This window comes from Trichechus manatus, unplaced genomic scaffold (genome assembly GCF_000243295.1).
Source record: "Trichechus manatus latirostris isolate Lorelei unplaced genomic scaffold, TriManLat1.0 scaffold00001, whole genome shotgun sequence".
NCBI lineage: Eukaryota > Metazoa > Chordata > Mammalia > Sirenia > Trichechidae > Trichechus > Trichechus manatus.
The window spans coordinates 23,358,318-23,378,117 of NW_004443937.1; the positions used below are offsets into that span (position 1 = coordinate 23,358,318).

At 35.6% G+C, this 19,800-nt stretch overlaps 1 protein-coding gene across 2 annotated transcripts in view; it reads left to right on the forward strand.

Moving 5' to 3' along the window:
• The window catches only part of TOPAZ1 (testis and ovary specific TOPAZ 1), a 76,189-nt gene that overhangs the window by 23,562 nt on the left and 32,827 nt on the right, over positions 1-19,800 (forward strand). For both annotated transcript variants that reach the window (XM_004368442.2, XM_023726119.1), the window contains exons 5-12: positions 1,480-1,544; positions 3,626-3,765; positions 4,786-4,871; positions 6,136-6,261; positions 7,839-7,902; positions 9,755-9,906; positions 10,107-10,199; positions 13,155-13,270. In XM_004368442.2, the coding sequence (XP_004368499.1) occupies positions 1,480-1,544; positions 3,626-3,765; positions 4,786-4,871; positions 6,136-6,261; positions 7,839-7,902; positions 9,755-9,906; positions 10,107-10,199; positions 13,155-13,270 (842 nt within the window). The remainder of the gene's footprint in view (positions 1-1,479; positions 1,545-3,625; positions 3,766-4,785; positions 4,872-6,135; positions 6,262-7,838; positions 7,903-9,754; positions 9,907-10,106; positions 10,200-13,154; positions 13,271-19,800) is intronic.

Genomic DNA, 19,800 nt, shown 5'->3' on the forward strand with positions numbered 1-19,800 from the left:
GCAAACTATCCAATCCCCTTGGTGGGCCACAAGTACCTCATTTGCATAGTCCCACCCAGTTATTTGGTGGGGGTTATAAAACCTATGGCTAGAAAAGCCATATTAGGTAATTCACTACACTGCACTGTTTTACTTAAAGCCAGCTGAGTTAATCACATGTAACTGCTTCATAACAGATCTAGGCTAGTGTTTGACCAAACAACTGGGTACCAGAGCCTAGCCAAGTTGACACATAAAAGTAACCATCACAGCATCTTTAATAAATTAAAATTTTTATGTATGGAACTATTCCTTCTTTTTTGGTTTGTTGATTGCTTGATTCTTGCTCCAATACCATTCTGTTAATTAATTTAAAAATAAAAAATAGGAAGGCTTGCTTTAAAAGATATTAAGATGTATTATAAATCTAAAATATTTCTTAGTTTTTTTCCCTTGTGTATCCTTATAAGGGAGGAGCCCTGGCGGCATAGTGGTTAAGCCCTCAGCTGCTAACCAAAAGGTTGTCAGTTTAAACCCACCAGCCCCTCCATGGGAGAAAGATGTGGCAGTCTGCTCCCATAAAGATTACAGCCTTGGAAACCCTATGGAGGCAATTCTGCTCTGTCCTACAGGGTTGCTATGAGTCTGAATCAACTCGAAGGCAATGGGTTTGATTTGGTTTATTTTTCTAAGAATGCATTAAACTCACCTTTTAAAATAGTTTTTAAAATGTATGAAGTGGGAGGGAATTAACATCTTTACTCTCATCTGAGAACATGATATGTCTTTCCATTTGTTGATGATTCATGTTTCTCAGTTGATTCTTGTAGTTTTCCTTCTAAGAGTTCTAATAGTATATACAGTGAGGTGCCAGTGTTGTAAAATATGATTATATGCTTTAAAAAAGACTAGAAAAATGTAGACTAAGACATCAAATGGTTGTCTTTGACTACTGGAAAGATGGTTGATTTGGAGGTTTATTTTCTTGGTGCCTGTTTTGTCAAAATTTTAGCATTTGAGTATGTATAACTTTTTTATAATTAGAAAATCACAATTCCCAAAATGCTCCTTGTGAAATACTTCTAGTAATGTTGAAAATGCATTTAGATATTTCTAATGAAAAATAAATTTCATTTATGTTCATAAATACTACCTAAAAATAAAAATCACTGAAAGCTTCTTTTTTCCCCAGATAAAAAGAAACACAATAGCTTTAATTATCAATAATAATTTGAAATGGTGGCTTGTATAATTAAGGTGATATCAAAAGCTGGAAAAATGAATTGGTTTATATTAATTTTACTCCTGAGCAACAGTGGAAAATTTTAAGTCAGTACTCAGTATTTTCAATAATATAGAGTAGAACTGTTTTCAGAGTTGACCATAAACTAGTTGTTTAATTGACATCTAATACATACTAATAAATCTAGTAAGCCTCATAGCTTAATATAGAATACAGAGATAGTCACTTGTATTTATTTAACCATAATCCCTTCACAGTGTATATTTCCAGGAAAGGTGGCTATTAAAGAAGAAAAAGAAAATATTTATGAAGTCTGCAAAAGGTCTGTAATATCATTTCTAATTACATAACTTTAAAGTAGTCACTAATATAATTTGTGTCTTAGCATGTATGTATATGCTTGTGCTACTATGCCATGATACCATACATGGGTATGATTTAATTAATGTATCAGATGTACCCAGAGAAATGAGTATTTTAAGTTACCCCAGTGTGAATTTGAATCCTTAAAACGTTCGTTAAGTTTTATGAGCCATTAAAATATTTTTTGAGGAAGGAATAAGAGCTAGTGAGAAAATAAAAGAAAAAAGGATGTGTATGTGACTTTTATGAAAGTGTTATTGTTATTAGCTGCCATTAAATCAGCCTCAGACAATGGAATAAAACACTGCCCAGTCCTGAGCAACCCCCATGATCGAATCAGACCAACGTGATATCCAGTGTTTTCATTGACTGATTTTCGGAAGTAGATTGCCAGGCCTTTCCTCTTTGTCTGTCTTAGTCTGAGAGTAAGAGTGGCCACAATCAGATGAACATTGCAGTTTGCAGGTAGCTTATATGGATGCTGTGATTAGTACTTAGGGTTGCAGTGTACTCACTAGAACACAAAAAAATACCAAATTAGAATTGGAAGACACCTTGGAGATCATCTGATTCACTCCCCACCTCCGCCTTTTGCTAGTGAGGCAAGCCCAGGCCCAGTGAATATGTTCAGGTTCTTTTCAGTTTATTAAGTGGGGTCCCTGGAGCAGCAGCATCACCTGGGAACTTGTTAGAAATGCAAATTATTGGGCCCCACCCCACAGCTACTAAATCAGAAACTCTGGAGATGAGGCCCATCAGTCTGTGTTTCAACAAGACACCAGCTTATCCTGTTGTATGCTCAAGTGTGAGAACCACTGTGTTAAGGAAAAGACTAGTTAAGAATTAGATTGGCACAGAAGCCCACTGTGGTCATGACCATTTAAAGATCTTAAAGAAAAAGGAAAAATGACAAGGTTAACTTTTCTTTTCTATTGAAAGACTTCAGCTTACAAGCTAAAATAGTGTCACTGCAAAACCTGCAGAGATTTATCACCAATTTCACTCCACCATAGTGACCAGTAGTGTGACATTGGGCGAGTAACTGTATCACCCTGGGCTTCAGTCATCCAATCAAAAGTAAAAGAATTGTTCTAGATAATCTCTTTCCACCTATAGAGCTCCATGATTCTTATTTCTTTGTTTTATGTTACTGTTTTTTGTTTTGTTGGGTGGGGTAGATATGTTGATTAAACATATCAGTTGATATCCCAAGTTGGGGAGAAAGGTGGCTATCTCTGTTTTGTGTGAAATTTCTTAACTTCATCAGTGCTTCTAAATTTCAGCTGTTACATAAGTGTGGCCCCTTCTTTTACTATTTTTTCTCTTCTCTGGCCCAGAAAACCAGCTAAAAAAGCTTGTTAGAATTGTTCTTAAGATAAAAGATTATAGTATCTGAGGTAGGGTGTCTTTCTCTTAAAAATAAATTCATTTGTATCTATTTCTTAGCTCTGAGGTACTTACCTCCCTCTGCCTTGTTTAAGTTGTTTATTTTTCTAGATAAGTGACCTCGAGATTAAATTTTTATAAAATCGTTACATAGGAACTCGCATATTAGAATACAGACAAAGCTTTTTAAGATAACAACCCTGGAGCAATAACATTTTTTACAGTTCTCTCCGAAGGAAGCTCTTAAGTACACATATAGATTTATTGCATATGTTTGTCCTGGAGGAAATTTATAATTCATTTATTTCATAGCACTGTCAATAGATTAATTGGGTGACCTTTCCTGGATTAGAACGCTAGCCCAGTTCCTCCTCAAACATTTTGTCTGGCATGGTCAAAATGTTTTACTCCAGTGTGAACTCCTTACTTCTACCCCGCTCCTACCATACCCCAACCATTTGACAATAATTAGTTTTCTAACTAAGAAGAGAAGAGCAACTTATTGATAATCAGGTGATTGGAGTCCTTGAATATTGAAGAATATAGTGTATGATGTAGGTAGCATTAGATTGTATTTCTGCTTATTTGATTCTCATTACTTCAGTTTCTTAAAAATAATTTTAAATTCTGGTTTTGATTTTTATGCTCACTCAGCAGAGATTCTAAAAATGCTGAGATCATGGCTGGTGAATGTCAGTTAGCAGCACTGGGCCCAAAACCTCTGTGCTTATTGGTGCCACCTTTAAATCTAAGTGCTCATCAAGAAGACACACTCCTGAGACCCTGGATGAATGGTACTGTTTTCTTAATAAAATTCTATTGGCTTTTGGTAATATATACATAGGATATTTTTCCACCAGAAACAAAGATTTTTAAAAATTTTGAATCAAGTATAGAATTTGTTAAAATTGGAAGATGTGTGAAAATTTACTTAGTACTTTTGATAGATCAATTTGTGAAATAGTTGTATGTGGTAGTGGTAGTACAGGTCAATTACAGGTTACAGCTAAAATAGTCCTATTTTAATTGATTATATTTGTACATGTATTTTAGAATTTGTGTCAATTTTTTTGATAACTCATAATACTTCTAAAAAATTAAACTACATTGAATAATTTAGAAGCTACAAAATCACTTTAGGTAGCTCACACATCACTCTTCTGCCTTCTCAGTGCTGACTTCATGCTGCCTGATGTGTACCACAGCAGCAAGCCAGCAGTGGTGATGTGTTTTATTTTTAAAAGCCTTACATGTTCAGTAATGCAAATTACTGCAAAACTGTGCACCAAAAACATCAGCTTGTTCCAGATTATATCTTGATGCTGCCACAGTAAAAAATGAAATGACTTTAAATAAAAAAATACTTTTATTTGTTATTTTATCTTGAGGAAAGAATATTTCTAAATGTCCTAATTCTCATTTTAAAAGACCAGACATTAAAAGAGATATGATCCCTAGGTTTGTCAGTAGTTTTCTTCCCTTAGAAAAATGTATTGTGTGTAATATTTGTCTGTTTAACTTAGAGCCATATCATTTGAATGCATTGCTCTATGCTGCTGCTAAGACTTCTAAGACAGAAAATTCAGTGTATAGTGAGTTTAAAATTCAGATTTAGAAATATTTAAGGACACTTAAGATGTGACCAAACCATTCTGTAGTTTGCAGTAACATACCGTGGCAGAACAGTCTGTGAATTGAGCATGATTATTCCCAAGTAAAACTTTAATGTAGATAGCAGTGAGCATCTGTTTCATTGATATGAAAGAATAAGTTTTAACATACTGGTATGTAATATCATTGTTAATTATGTCTAGATTTCAGATTTCCAGGAAAACATTCTCTCCTAAACTTGCAGAATCCTGAAACTTGTGAAATATTTAAGAGGGAAAAAAATCTAGGGGTAAGTCCCCCACTTTTTAAAAAAGTAATTTAATAAAACATTCACTTTGGGGCCTGTCTTGGTTATCTAGTGCTGCTATAACAGAAATACCACAGGTGGATGGCTTTAACAAAGAGAAATTTATTTCCTCACAGTAAAGTAGGCTAAAAGTCCAAATTCAGGGCGTCAGCTCCAGGGGAAGGCTTTCTGTCTGTCAGCTCTGGAGAAAGGTCCTTCTCATCCATCTTCCCCTGGACTAGGAGCTTCTCCACACAGGAACCCCCGGTCCAAAGGACACACTGTGCTCCCGGCACTGCTTTCTTGGTAGTACGGGGTCCCCCTGTCTCTCTGCTCCATTCTCTCTTTTATATCCTGAAAGAAACTGGCTCAAGACACAGTCCAATCCAGTAGAGTGAGTCCTGCCTCATGGACATAACTGCTGCCCATCCCCGCCGTAGTAGCATCATAGAGGCAGAATTTACAACACATGGGAAAATCATATCAGGTGACAAAATGGTGGACAATCACACAATACTGGGAATCATGGCCCAGCCAAATTGATACACACATTTTTGGGGACACAATTCAGTCCATGACAGGGTCCTTCTGGTTTCCTTGTCTGTTCTCATTTTTTAAGCTGTTCTGGACATTATATGGATATTAGAATAGGGATTGGTGGTAAGAGGCAAAAAATAAGTATTGACTCAGGATATTCATAAATAATACAAGAGGTGGAAAGCAGAAGACAGGGAACATCCAAAGCAGAAAATACAGGATAATTCCTTGTGATGAAAGAGAAGGCTGTCAGTGTAAAGCAGCTTATGGGAAAAGTATGTTGTAAAAAGTTCTAAGTCTGTCATTTACCTTCTTCTGTTAATCAGAAGAGCAAAGGAGAATTTTTGGTCCTAATAAATGCATCTGAAATATGATGGCATATTATAATAGAATTAACTTTTTGTAAAAGTAGGGGCAGGTACATGAGAGAGAGGAGGGAATGTATAAGCTTTTAAAAACATGTAAAGTAAAATAATAACAGCCTTGATATGGAGTACTTTTATACTAAGGAAAATTGAGACAATGTACAGATAAATCACTCTAAGTGGATTTTTTCGTTATTTTTAAAAATGTAAATTGCTTGGAGTTCTATTTTTTCTTATCAAATTAGCAAACCGTTTATCTTGATACTATTTTGAGTATGTAATATTTCTGTTTGCTTCAAATGCCTTCTCACTTAATTACAGTGTTTTGCAGTTAACACTGAAAGGGAATTTGTCTAATTTTCTAGGTGTTCCAGAAACCTCTAGGGTTAATGATACCCCATAGATATTGCAAATTTCATTTTAATACGTTACGTGGCTGTGAACGATCACAGTGCAAGTTTGCTCATGTCCCTGAGCAAGGGGATGAAAAGGTAAAATATATAAAGTCTTTGAAGTAGAAATTGTTTAAATAACTATCTCAGTCATGCATTTTAATTAAGTTTTTCATGGACTCCTAATAGCATAGATGAGCTTTGCCTGTTTTTGTGTTTTATGTAAATGGAATTGTACAATACATATTCTTTTGTGTCTGTATTCTTTTGCTCAATATTTTTGAGATTCATCTGTACTTTTTAACTTAATTATAGATGTTTCTTTCTCTTTGGTGTTTAATATTTAATATTCCATTGTGAGAACATATCAAAATTTATTTTGTTGATAAATATTACTGTTATGGGTATTTGGGTAGTTTTGAATATTACAATAGTGATGCTATCAGTATTCTTCTGCATGTTTTTTTGGTGAAAATACATACACATTCTGATTGTTTATAGTGGAATTGCTGGATTACAAAGTCTGTATATGTTCAACTTTAATAGATATTGCCAAACTGTTTTCCACGTGGTTGTACCAAATTACAATTCAGTCAGCAATGTCTGAGAGTTCTGGTGGTTTCACATCTTTATCAGCTTTTTGTATTTTCAGCCTTTTAATTTTAGCCATTCTGGTGAGATGGTAGTGATGCCTCACTGTGTTTTAACTTGCATTTCCTTGATGACTGATGAAATTGAACATCTGTCCAACTATTTATTAGACATTTGCATGTTTTTCGGAAGTATCCAAGTCGTCTGCCCATATTTTATGGGATTTTTTTTTTCTTTTTCTTACTGATCTGTGAGAATTCTTTATGTATTCCAGATCTTTTTTGGAGATACATAGCAAATATCTTTTCCTACTTTACAAGTTGCTTTTTATTCTCTTAGAGGTGTTTTTGATAAACAGAATTTCTTAACTTTTATATAGTCCAGTTTGTCAACTTTTTTAAAATTTTGTGGTGTTAACATTTTGCATCCTGTTGAAGAAATCTTTGCCAAGATCATGAGGATGTTCGCCTCTGTTTTGCTTTAAAAGCTTTATTGTTTTACCTTATGAGTTTAGCACTCCAATCCATCTAGAATTGATTTTTGTTTATGGTATAAGAAAAGGATCAAGATGCGTATCTTTTCCCATGTGGATCTTATTAAAAAGACTATCTTTCCCCCAGCTGCACTGCAATGTCACCCATGTCGTAAATCAGCTAACTGTATATAAAAAACCAAACCAAACCAGTTATCATTGAGTAAAACTGCCCCATAGGGTTTCCAGGGAGTGGCTAGTGGATTTGAACTGCCGACCTTTTGGTTAGCAGTCAAACTCTTAACCACTGTACCACCAGGGCTCCTAATTGTATATGAGTGGGTCAATTTCTAGACTCCCTGATCTAATCCATTGGTCAGAGTGTTTACCCTTGCACTAGTAAATGGTTATTTTTTAAATGACCTTAATAAGTATTATGTAATAAATTTGCTATACATTTCAAATCTGTGAGTTAACCTAACATCAACTTTTTTATTCCAGTACTTTAAGCTCATTTTAAAAAATTGGCATAAACAAAAAGATAGAATTGAAATGTGTGTAGTTTTTATGAAATATAGAAAGATAATTTTACATTTTTTTGTTACTTTTGCAGGTTTGCATGGATGTGTTTAAGAAATATATAAATATCAATGAATTATGTTTGCTACAACGTGCAGGTATTAAACATTTGAATAGTTAATATAAATTTATTACTGTGAGTGTTTCAAACACTTGCTGTATCTTCTAGTTTGAAAGTAAATTTAGTACCTTCTAGGTATGAAAACTGAATGTCTTACCTAAGAACAGCTTAGCTTAGAGTAATCAAAGAACATAACAAAAGATATAAGTTTGATCTTCTAAATTTAAATTTTAAAAATAAGTATTTGCTTCAGATATTTTAGATTTAATATTGGTAATAAACGTAAAAATATTCCAACTTATGAGAATAACAGGTGCTCAGTCAGCTGTTGAATAAGGCATGAGCAGAAATTGTATTTCTTCTTTTGAGAATTAGAAACAGTTCTGGAGAGAAAAATCCAGTAGTTACTGATTTGGTTCACTAGAACTGTGTGCTTCTAATCAAAGAAAGGAAACCCTGGTGGCATAGTGGTTAAGAGCTGCAGCTGCTAACCAAAACGGCGGCAGTTCAAGTCCACTAGGCGCTCCTTGGAAACCGTACAGGGCAGTTCTAATCAAAGAAAAAGTAAAAGTACCCAGTTCTGGTAAGTTAGTGGTGAAATGGCTTTATGAATTGTCAAAACTCTTCTAAAAGTCAGTGTGTCATTTCATATCAAAAGCTATTAAAATGTTCAAACTTTTTTTACCCAACAGTCTAACCAGAGGAGGTCATTTAAGGAGAAATTGCATCGATATTTTTGAAATTAAAATTTAAAAAGAACTTAGTGGACAAAAAAAGGGTGGTGTGTCAGTTAAGTGGACTATTTGCACCCTGGCTGACATAGATTATTTCTAAATACCCTTTTTTTTTTTTTTTTTTCAGTTTTATTTAATAAGTTGTAGCAGACGCTCTGAATTTCTCATGTTATCAGTTGGTCTGCTTCATATGTAGACAACTGTGTATATACTGGAGAGTGAATAGCAGCAAGAATTTATCTGTATTTGCCCAGGCAAAACAATTTTAGTATATAAAGAAGCTTTATAACAAAGCTAAATATTATTACATCATATTGTTAAAGTATTTAAAAATTTTAACTTCAACATTAATTATTCTGTTGTGCCATTGAACTTTATAGTAGTTACTGATTTTCCCAAGCAACACCAGGTAATGCAGTAACAGATATTTCTGGTAGAAATAATTAACACAAACATAAAATCAAAAATAATTTTTACCAAGGGCCGTTTTACCTAAGGTATACAGATTTTGACCAGGGAAGTTTAAGAATGGGAAAGAAAATGAACTGATCCCAATTAAAATAATTTTCATAAAAACAATGGGGAAGAAATGGATGTGGTTTAACTATTGTATAGAAAATAGATTAAGAAATTGAGCTGACATAAAATACTTTCTCAAAGGAAAGTAATCATTGATGTTAATCATAAACTGGAGTAAAAAACATCTCCAGGGTCAAAAAGTTGATGGCATTAAAACAGCAAGAAAGATGTATGTCAAAATAGTCTGCATCCATCCCCAAACTGCACAATTTCTCACAAGTGGTTAGGCCACTGCCTCAAGACTGAAGCAGTTTGACTCCCTGGGAGACCATGATGTGTTTGGCAATCTAGACCTATTCTTTGTAGATAGCACATGAATCAGTTCCCGGGTTAGTGATGAACATGCCTAGTTGCCTTCTATTATTGCCATTTTGACTTTTGCTTAGTTTATTTTCATCAAATATTTCTAATATCGGCAATGTGCCTTTCAAGAAATGAATTTATACTATTCTAAATATAGTACTTAGAATAGTGTGTCCTATATTTAAATAGAGTATATTTAAATAGAGAAAAATTGTCTAAGAAAGATGGGTATCTTAAAAGCAGCAGATAACTTTAATATATTTTCATTTTCAGTAAACATGTTTATGGAGTACTACAGAAAGTTCCCTCCAGGTATACATTTTGATTTACAAGTACTAAATGAGCTTCTAAATTCTTTACTCAAACATTGTTTATTGAAAGAAGTACTTCAGGTAGTCAACTTCAGCATAATGCTTAAAATACTGGTAAGTAACCTACAAATATATATTTTTTAATTTTAAGTGAATTTCTCTGTTATATTTGTTGTCCGTATAATTTAGCATTTACATTTGTTGAATACTTCCTAGAGAATATTTGTGTTTTTAGCATAAATGAGTTTGAGAAACTTAAGGTATACTGAAACAAGATGTGAAAATGAGTATATTTTTTTTTTTGTTTTATCTAGCCTGCTCTGAAAATATTACTAAACATATTTGAACATGTGGCCACTATGAACTTAAGGAATGCCATACCTGCTTTAATTGATATCTTATGCAAGGTATGATTTTATTTTCTCTCTTTTATTCTCTGATAATGAAGAACCAAGAAAATAATTATATCCTTAAACTGTCTTTTATTCATATCATGGATGCCAAAGAATTCTATTTACAGAAAAATTCTTTTTTTCCTAAAATAGGCTTTATAAACAGACTCCAGTGGCTGTCAAGCCTTCCCCTTAAATAAATAGTCCCAAGCACTCTAGGTGACTATTTTCTAATTTGTGAACTATAATTATCTCTACTCCTTAAGGATGATTAAAGAAAACTCTCTTTCCCCAAAAGACTTAAGGTAGTTTACAACAAAAGTAAGTATACAAATTAACATATAAATAGAAAATCATGATCAAAACAAAGAAAGTAGCTGCAGAGAAATGTGGTGGCTAGGAATTAGTTTTAAATCCAGCTCTAAACATAAAGAGACATAACAACTTTTTATGGCTCTCATAAAAAATATATTAAAATATTGGCCTTTTGATAAATATTTTCTAGTGTTTGATATTACTCAACCAGCCCACTTCAAAATAGGTCTAATTGCAGAAAAAAGCCCCAACTTTCTTTAGGAAATAGTATTGGCACCGCTCTAGTAGATAAATAAATATTTGAGTGAATACTTCTGGTTCCACATTACAAAACCTGACAGAATTACTTGCCTGGAAATTTTCTGAAGCAGAAGTTCTGGTCACCTATAGTAGTTGTAGGAACTCAGTAAGTATCCCATAAATTGTCTGATACTGATTAACTTGGCTTTCTGCAAAATGTACTTCAATTACTGTATAAATAAACTTGCTAATAATGGAGAATGTTGACAGAGACGGTGATTTTATTTTTGCATGGTTAATATGGAGTCATTATTTCTAGAAGTTGCTTGATACCAGTACCAATTTCCCTGTTGAGACTATTTCAGAGTTCAGTGATGGTTAAAACCATGTAATTGTCTTAGCGGAGCATGCTTTTCCTCTTTCTTGCTGGAGCAATGTATCACACTCCCATCTAATTAACATACATATCATTAAGAAAGGAGCAATTAACAGCTTATTTTATACTGCTTTAGGTTGTTTCCTAGTTTGTCAAGAAACAATTTCTATTTACTCTGGTTTTTGAGCAGTGTTAAAAGGCAGATTTTTAAAATTGTGTCATCAACCAGAAAACTAAACTGTTCTCTTGTAGGTTTGGCCCTGCCCATTTGGTCAAAAGTCACTGCATGGTCAGTGAAGTTTATAGATAGACCAGCAGTGGTCCTTTGAATATTAGGGAGTGTAACAGTAATCTTGGTGTTTACTTCTTTACTTCATAAAGTTTGAAAAATTACCTGTCAGGGTAGTGAGTTGGCCAGTTTAGGAGAGGAGCTGTTTTCCTTTTTTAAGATGAAATTAAACATGCTTTGAATCCAGAGGATCTGATATAGTTCAAGGATTAGAGCCTAATGTTCGGAACAGACTTAGGCAGTTATTTTTACAAAGTTTTCACCAAAAATTTTTCTAAGTTGTTTCATCATATGGGTTAGGGTAGGAGTTTCTAGGACCCATTTAAAAGGGATGAATCAGAATCAACTTGATGGCAGTGGGTTTGGGTTTTGTTTTTGTTTTTTTGTTAGTGCCACCAAATTTGAGACCGTTTTCCTGGGAATCCAAAGATACGGAAATTCTCTCAGCAGCATTTTACCATTATCCTTCATTAAAAGAAATTTCTGTCTCAAAATATACATCACTTATAAATTCTGACAGTCAAATTACAGAGTTTCACCCTGGGGTTTATTTTACTTACATTTTTAAGGGCAATAAAAAGTATAGTCTAAAAGTATATTCTAATTTAGCATATTTCAAGGTAGTTTCTTCACCACCCTCCCTGGCTGTTTCCTACTATTGTTTTATTATCCTACCCCAAATTCCTACTTCCCAGTACTCTTTCAAATCTAGATTGGGGAGGCAAGGCATACATTATCCCAGATATCCAAAACCATTTCGATATTTAAGTAATTTCTAAAATGGGAAAACATCCTGAAAGCTAGAATGGAACCATAGAAGATTCCCAGCAAAAAGTTGCTACAGAACCTCAAAGCCAAAAAAAAACCAACCAAACCCGTTACCATCAAGTCAATACCCTCTCATAGTGACCCCATAAGATAGAGTAGAACTGCCTTATATGGTTTCTAAGGAGCGGCTGGTAGATTCAAACTGCTGACCTTTTGGTTGGCAGCCAAGCTCTTAACCACTGTGCCAAAGAATCTCAGACACCCCTCAGTTGACTCAGTCTTAATTTCCTCATCTTACAGTGCCAGCCCATGCCCAGGGTAGTATTGAAGGACCTAGTGATAACACCTCTGGGCAGAGACCAACAGGATTATTTGAGGCAACTAGTAGGATTGCCGGCTCAAAACCTTGTACCCTCCCTGCCCTTCCCAGGATGTGTCATGTCTTAGAAGACCTGTCAGAAAAGGCCTGCCTCTCATCCATTTATTCTCACACCAGAAACATCCAGATACTCCCCTGTTAGCTCTCTTGATTGGAGCTGAGGTGAATTGATCTTTAAAAGTGAAATCAGTGATTATTTGATTCTTCTTTATATGAGGCCCTGGGTGAGGCACAAGAGAAATAACCTGTCAGGAAGTTTACAGTCAGGGATGAGGTAATGCCTATACTAAAAGACTGACTGAGTACCAAACAAGAGGTACAATGATAAAGTGTCAAGATAACTTTTGGAGAATGGGAAGAAAAATAATTGGAACCAAGGTTTGAATTCAAAATTACTATTTTCATTTTTTTAGAATCTTGGAATAGGGTATCTTATTGTGGTTCTCAAATATTTGAAGCAAATATGCTCCAGATTTTTAAAGTATTTTAATTTTACTTGTCTCTATGTTTCACTTTGTCCAGCAGTCTTTTAGTGGTTTCACACACATCAGCTTCTCAACTCTTTCATGTTTTTACAAGAATAACTAGTTTTCTTTTCTGTAGCTTGTTGAAGCTGGGATGTTACTTGACCTGGAACACTTTAACTATATTGTTAAGCTCTTATACCAAGTACAGGCTTCCAAACAAGAAATAACTGCAGTTTTGGAAATGAAATCCAGGTGAGAAAAAGCATTATAATTAAGACTGAAATGTGTATATATTGATGGGGATTTATAGAGAGTGAAATGATATACTTATCACTGTTCATGTGTCTAAACACCTGGATAGTTGCCCATTGTTAACCATTCTCCCATCTCTTGGTTATATCCTACCTTAGTCGAGCTGCCTTTAGCCAGCTTTCCTGGCCATCCTCACCATATCTTTCTCAGTACTTCATTTCATCTCAACATTTGATGCTTCAAGTATAAAAGGAGACTCTTTTATCCTATATTTCACAGCTTAGTTAATCCCCTTGATGCACTCTATGTATAGGTTGTTGCTATTAGCTGCTGACAGCTTGGCCCCTGACTCAGCAACCCCACGCACAATGAAACAAAACCTGCCTGGTGCCTGTGCCGTACCCATGATCAGTTGCAGATCGAATTGTTGTGATCCATGGGGTTTTCACTGACTGATTTTTAGAAGTAGATCACCAGGACTTTCTTCCTTATATGTGTATAAAACCAGCTGCTGTTGAGTTGATTCTTACTTATGGCGACCCCACATGTGTCACAGTAGAACTGTGCTCTGTAGGATTTTCAGTGGCTGATTTTTCAAAAGTAGACCATTAGGCCTTTCTTCTGAGGCACCTCTGGGTGGACTTGAACCTCCATCCTTTTGGTTAGCAGCCAGCCAAGCCCATTAACCATTTGCAACACCCAGGGACTCCTACATGTATATAAATTACCTTCTTTTTTTCTCTCATCACTCACTTCTGTCATGTTAGCTTAATAAAATTCCTTAATACCTCTCCCTCATTCTTTCTCTCACTTGTTTACTTTCTCTATTTAGCTTTATGGGTCTCCAAGGGACTTTTTTTTTTTTTTTTTAACCTTTTGATAATTATAAGAGTAGTACCACAACATACCTGTATTGAGTAAAAGGAAAGCCATTAATTTTAAAAGTTTTTATTAAAGTATAGCATACATAGAGAAAAGTATGCAAGTTATAAGTATTTAAATGAACCATAACTTTTTTAATAATTTAATTTTTTTGTTGTTGAATATGTACATAGCAGAACATATACAAATTCAACAATTTCTACATGTCTAATTCATTGACATTGATTATATTCTTCAAGTTGTGTAACCATTCTCACTCTTCTTTTCTGAGTTATTCCTCCCCCATTAACATAAACTCACTACCCACTAAGTTTCCTGTCTAAGTTAGGAGTTGTCAATTTAACTATAGATAGTTCTTTAAAAGCACACAGTGCTCAAGGTAGACATTCTTTACTAATTAAGCTAAACTGTTGTTTGGTTTAAAGAAGACTTCAGGAGATACTCTTTGTTTAAAGTTTAAAGATTATCTTAGGGCAATAGTTTCGGGGGTTCATGCAGCCTTAATGGCTCCAGAAAGTCTGGATTCTATGAGAGTTTGAAGTTCTGTTCCACATTGTCCCCCTTTTGATCAGGATTCTTCTATAGAATCTTTGATCAAAACTGAACCATAACTTTTTAAATGAAATCATATTTGATAAAGTACAAATGGTATCCACCACTGAACTCCTTGAGAATGCCCAGAAATCTGCTACAGAGCTTTCACAACTATTTGTATCTCATTCCTCATTTTCCTTTAATGCAAAAGTTCTCAGACTTTCTTGGTTCACAGTCCTTGTTGTTATTGTTAGTTGCCATTGAGTCAGATCTGACTGATGGTGACCCCATGTGTGCAGAGTACAATGCTCCATAGGGTTTTTAAAACTGTGACCTTTTGGAATCTGATCACCAGGCCTGTGTTCTGAGGCGCCCTGTGGGTTCGAATGGCCAGCCTTTCAGCTAATAGTCAAGCGCTTAACCATTTGCACCACCTAGGGTCACAGTGTCCCTAGACCAAAAGAAATATGTTAACAATTCAATTTATTAAGTAGTTAGATCCAAACAACTTACTAGTAGTAGCTTATGCAGTGTCAAACAGATGTCACTTGAAATTTGGGAGTCCTGGTTGCCTACTGGTTAAGCACTCAGCTGCTAACCAAAAGGCTGACAGTTTGAATCCACCAGCCACTCCTTGGAAACCCCATGGGGCAGTTCTACCCTGTCTTACAGGGTCGCTATGAGTCAAAATTGACTTGACAGCAGTGGGTTTGGTTTGGTTTTGGTTTTGTGGTGGTGCTCTTGTGAGTTTGCTGTAGTGCCCTGGGTTGCTTTGTGTCTTAGTCATCTAGTGGTGCTATAACAGAAATACCACAAGTGGGTGGCCTTAACAAACAGAAATTTGTTCTCTTATAGTTCAGTAGGCTAGAAGTCCAAATTCAGGGCACCAGCTTTAGGGGAAGACTTTTTCTCTTTGTTGACTCTGGAGTAAAGTCCTTGTTCTTTGGCTCCTTGATGATCTTCATGTGGCTTGGCATCTTTCTTCCCCCATCTCTCCTTCTCTTCTTTGCTTATTTAATCTCTTTTATCTCAAAAGAGATTGACTCAAGACACACCCTACACTAATCCTGCCTCGTTAACATAACAAAGACACCTCATTCCCAATGAGATTATAACCACAGGCATAGAGGTTAGGATTTACAACATATATTTTGGGGGGATGCAATTCAGTCCATAACACCTTGGCACACACAGTTATGGAGTTGTTTCTCTAATTACTATTACTTCCCTTTAAGCACCAGCTTTGAAGATAAATTTGAGTTTTTAAGTTCTGTGATTTTTTTATTTGGTTAACTACTGATAATATTTATGTTTTCTATGAAAATTATAACATTATTTAGGTTAAATAGACTTTTTTGAACTACTCAGGATATATATTTTTGTGAGAAAAATGCCATTTGTCTACCATATATTTCTGGAATATAATATATTTGTAAGTAGGATGCATGTACATTAAGATCATTTTTCCTCTAAGCCGTATCCTAAAAACATTTACCACTTTGGGCAGTGGCAGCTATGACATAGAGCTCAAGTAGTTAGCAGATCCCAGTCTCCTGCTGGGTTCAGTAGAACTAGCCAGAAGATGAGCCCCTCTGGTTGGAAGCCACTCGAAATACGACTGGTGAAGAGCTGCCTCCTCAAAATAGAGTCAACCTTAATGATGTGGATGGAGTCAAGCTTTCGGAACCTTCATTTGCTGATGTGGCTCGACTCAAAATGAGAAGAAACAGCTGCAAACATCGATCAATAATCGGAATGCAGAATGTATGAAATGAATCTTAGAAAATTTGAAAGTGGTCAGAAATGAAATCAAACGCATAAACATTGATATCCTAGGCATTAGTGAGCTGAAATGGACTGATATTTGCCATTTTGAATCAGACAATCATATGGTTTACTGTGGCTGGGACTAACAAATTGAACAGGAATGGCATTGTGTTCATCATCAAAAAGAACGTTTCAAGATCTGTCCTGAAGTACAATGCTGTCAGTGATAGGATAATATCCATACATCTACCAGGAAGACTAGTTAGTATGACTATTATTCAAATTTACACACCATCCACTAAGGCCAAAGATGAAGAAATTGAAGATTTTTACAAACTTCTGCAGTCTGAAATTGATCAAACATGCAATCAAGATGCATTGATAATTACTGGTGATTGGAATGCAAAAGCTGGAAACGAAGCATTGGTAGCTAGAAAATATGGCGTTCATGGTAGAAATGACATGAGAGATCACATGATAGAATTTTACAAGACCAACGACTTCTTCATTGCAAATACCTTTTTTCAAAGACATAAACAGAGGCTGTACACGTGGACCTTGCCAGATGGAATACACAGGAATCACTTCGAGTACGTCTGTGGAAAGAGACGTTGAAAAAGCTCAATATTAGACAGAACAAGGCCAGGGTCCACCTGTGGAACAGACCATCAATTGCTCGTATGCAAGTTTAAGTTGAAGAAAATTAGAACAAGTCCACAAGAGCCAAAGTACGACCTTGACTATATCCCACCTGAATTTAGAGACCATCTCAAGAATAGATCTGACACATTGAACACTAATGACCAAAGACCATATGAGTTGTAGAATGACATCAAGGACATCATACATGAAGAAAGCAAGAGGTCATTAAAAAGACAAGAAAGAAAGAAAAGACCAAAATGGATGTCAGAAAAGACTGAAAGTTGCTCTTGAACATCGAGTAGCTAAAGTGAAAGGAAGAAGTGATGAAGTAAAAGAGCTGAACAGAAGATTTCAAAGGGCAGCTCGAAAAGACAAAGTAAAGCATTATAATGAAATGTGCAAAGATCTGGAGGTAGAAAACCAAAAGGGAAGAACATGCTGAGCATTTCTCAAGCTGAAAGAACTGAAGAAGAAATTAAAGCCTCCAGTTGCAATATTGAAGGATTCTATGGGGAAAATATTAACGACACAGGAAACATCAAAAGAAGATGGAAGGAATACACGGTCACTGTACGAAAAAGAATTGGTTGACATTCAGCCATTTCAGGAGGTAGCATATGATCAAGAACTGATGGTTCTGAAGGAAGAGGCCCAGGCTACACTGAAGTCATTGGTGAAAAACAAGGCTTCAGGAATTGACAGGATACCAGTTGAGATATTTGAACAAACAGATGCAGCACTGGAAGCGCTGACTCGTCTATGCCAGGAAATTGGGGAGACTGCTACCTGGCCAACTGACTGAAAGAGATTCTGTATTTATAACCATTCCAAAGAAAGGAGAGCCAACAGAATGCAAAAATTATCTAACAATATCATTAATATCACACATAAGTAAAATTTTGTTGAAGATCATTCAAAATCTATTACAACAGTATATCGACAGGGAACTGCCAGAAATTCAAGCCAGATTTAGAAGAGGGCGTTGTTGTTGTTAGGTGTCGTCGAGTTGGTTCCAACTCACAGTGACCCTATGTACCACAGAACAAAACACTGCCCGGTCCTGCTCCGTGCTCACAGTCGTTGTTACACAGGATCCCATTGTTGTAGCCACTGTGTCAATCCATCTCATTGAGGGTCTTCCTCTTTTTCACTGACCCTGTACAGAAGAGGGCGTGGAACAAAGGATGTCATTGCTAATGTCAGATGGATCATGGCTGAAAGCAGAGAATACCAGAAAGATGTTTATCTGTGTTTTATTGACCATGCAAAGGCATTCGACTGTATGGATCATAACAAATTATGGATAACATTGTGACGAGTGGGAATTCCAGAATACTTAATTGTGCTCATGAGGAACCTGTACTTAGACCAAGAGGCAGTCATTCAAACAGAACAAGGGGATACTGCGTGGTTTAAAATCAGGAAGCGGTTGCATCGGGATTATATCCTTTCACCATACTTACTCAGTCTGTATGCTGAGCAAATAATCTGAGAAACTGGACTATATGAACGGGGCATCAGGATTGGAGGAAGACGCATTAACAGCCTGCGATATGCAGATGGCACAGCCTTGCTTGCTGAAAGTGAAGAGGACTTGAAGCACTTGTTGATGAAGATAAAAGACCACAGTCTTCAATATGGATTACACTTTAACATAAAGAGAACAAAAATCCTCACAAGTGGACCAATAAGCAGCATGATAAACGGAGAAAAGATTGAAGTTTTCAAAGATTTCATTTTAACTTGGATTCACAATCAACGCCCATGAAAGCAGCAGTCAAGAAATTAGATGACACATTGCATTGAGCAGATCTGCTGCAAGAGATCTCTTTAAAGTGTTAAAAAACAAGTATGTCACTTTGTTAAAAAGCAAATATGTCACTTTGAGGACCAGAGTGCACCTGACGTAAGCCATGGTGTTTGCTATCGTCTCATATGGATGTGAAAGCTGGACAGTGAAGAAGGAAAACCAAAGAAGAATTGATGCCTTTGAATTATGGTATTGGCAAAGAATATTGAATATACTGCCATGGACTGCCAGAAGAACAAACAAATCTGACTTGGGAGAAGTACAGCCAGAATGCTCGTTAGAAGCAAGGATGGCGAGACTTCATTTCACATACTTCAGACATGTCATCAGGAGGGACCATCCCTGGAGAAGGACATCATGCTTGGTAAAATAGATGGTCAGCGAAAAGAGGAGACCCTCAAAGAGATGGATTGATAACAGTGGCCGCAACAGTGGGCTCAAACATAGCAATGATTGTGAGGATGGTGCAGGACTGGGCAGTGTTTCGTTCTGTTGTACGTAGGGTCACACTGAGTCGAAATCGACTCAAGGCACCTAACAACATAACAACAACAGTTTAAAGTGAATTTGAAAGTCTCTCACTTAGTAAATAAAGATGGTACAACAAATTTTAACATCTGTGTTCAGGAAACCAGTAAGAATTTAAGTGTGTTTATAATCTAGGACATTTCTTAACATAAATTCTTTTTTTTTTTTAATTTTTAAATAATCTCGCATTTGCAGAAATTAATATAAAGACTTCTTAATGTATTCTTCACCTAACTTCCTCTCATACTAACATCCTGCATGGTAATAAACCAAAAAAAAAAACCAAACCCATTGCCACCAAGTCAATTCCAACTCATAGTGACCCTATATGAGTCACATGGTAATAGTACTTATCAAAACCAAGAAA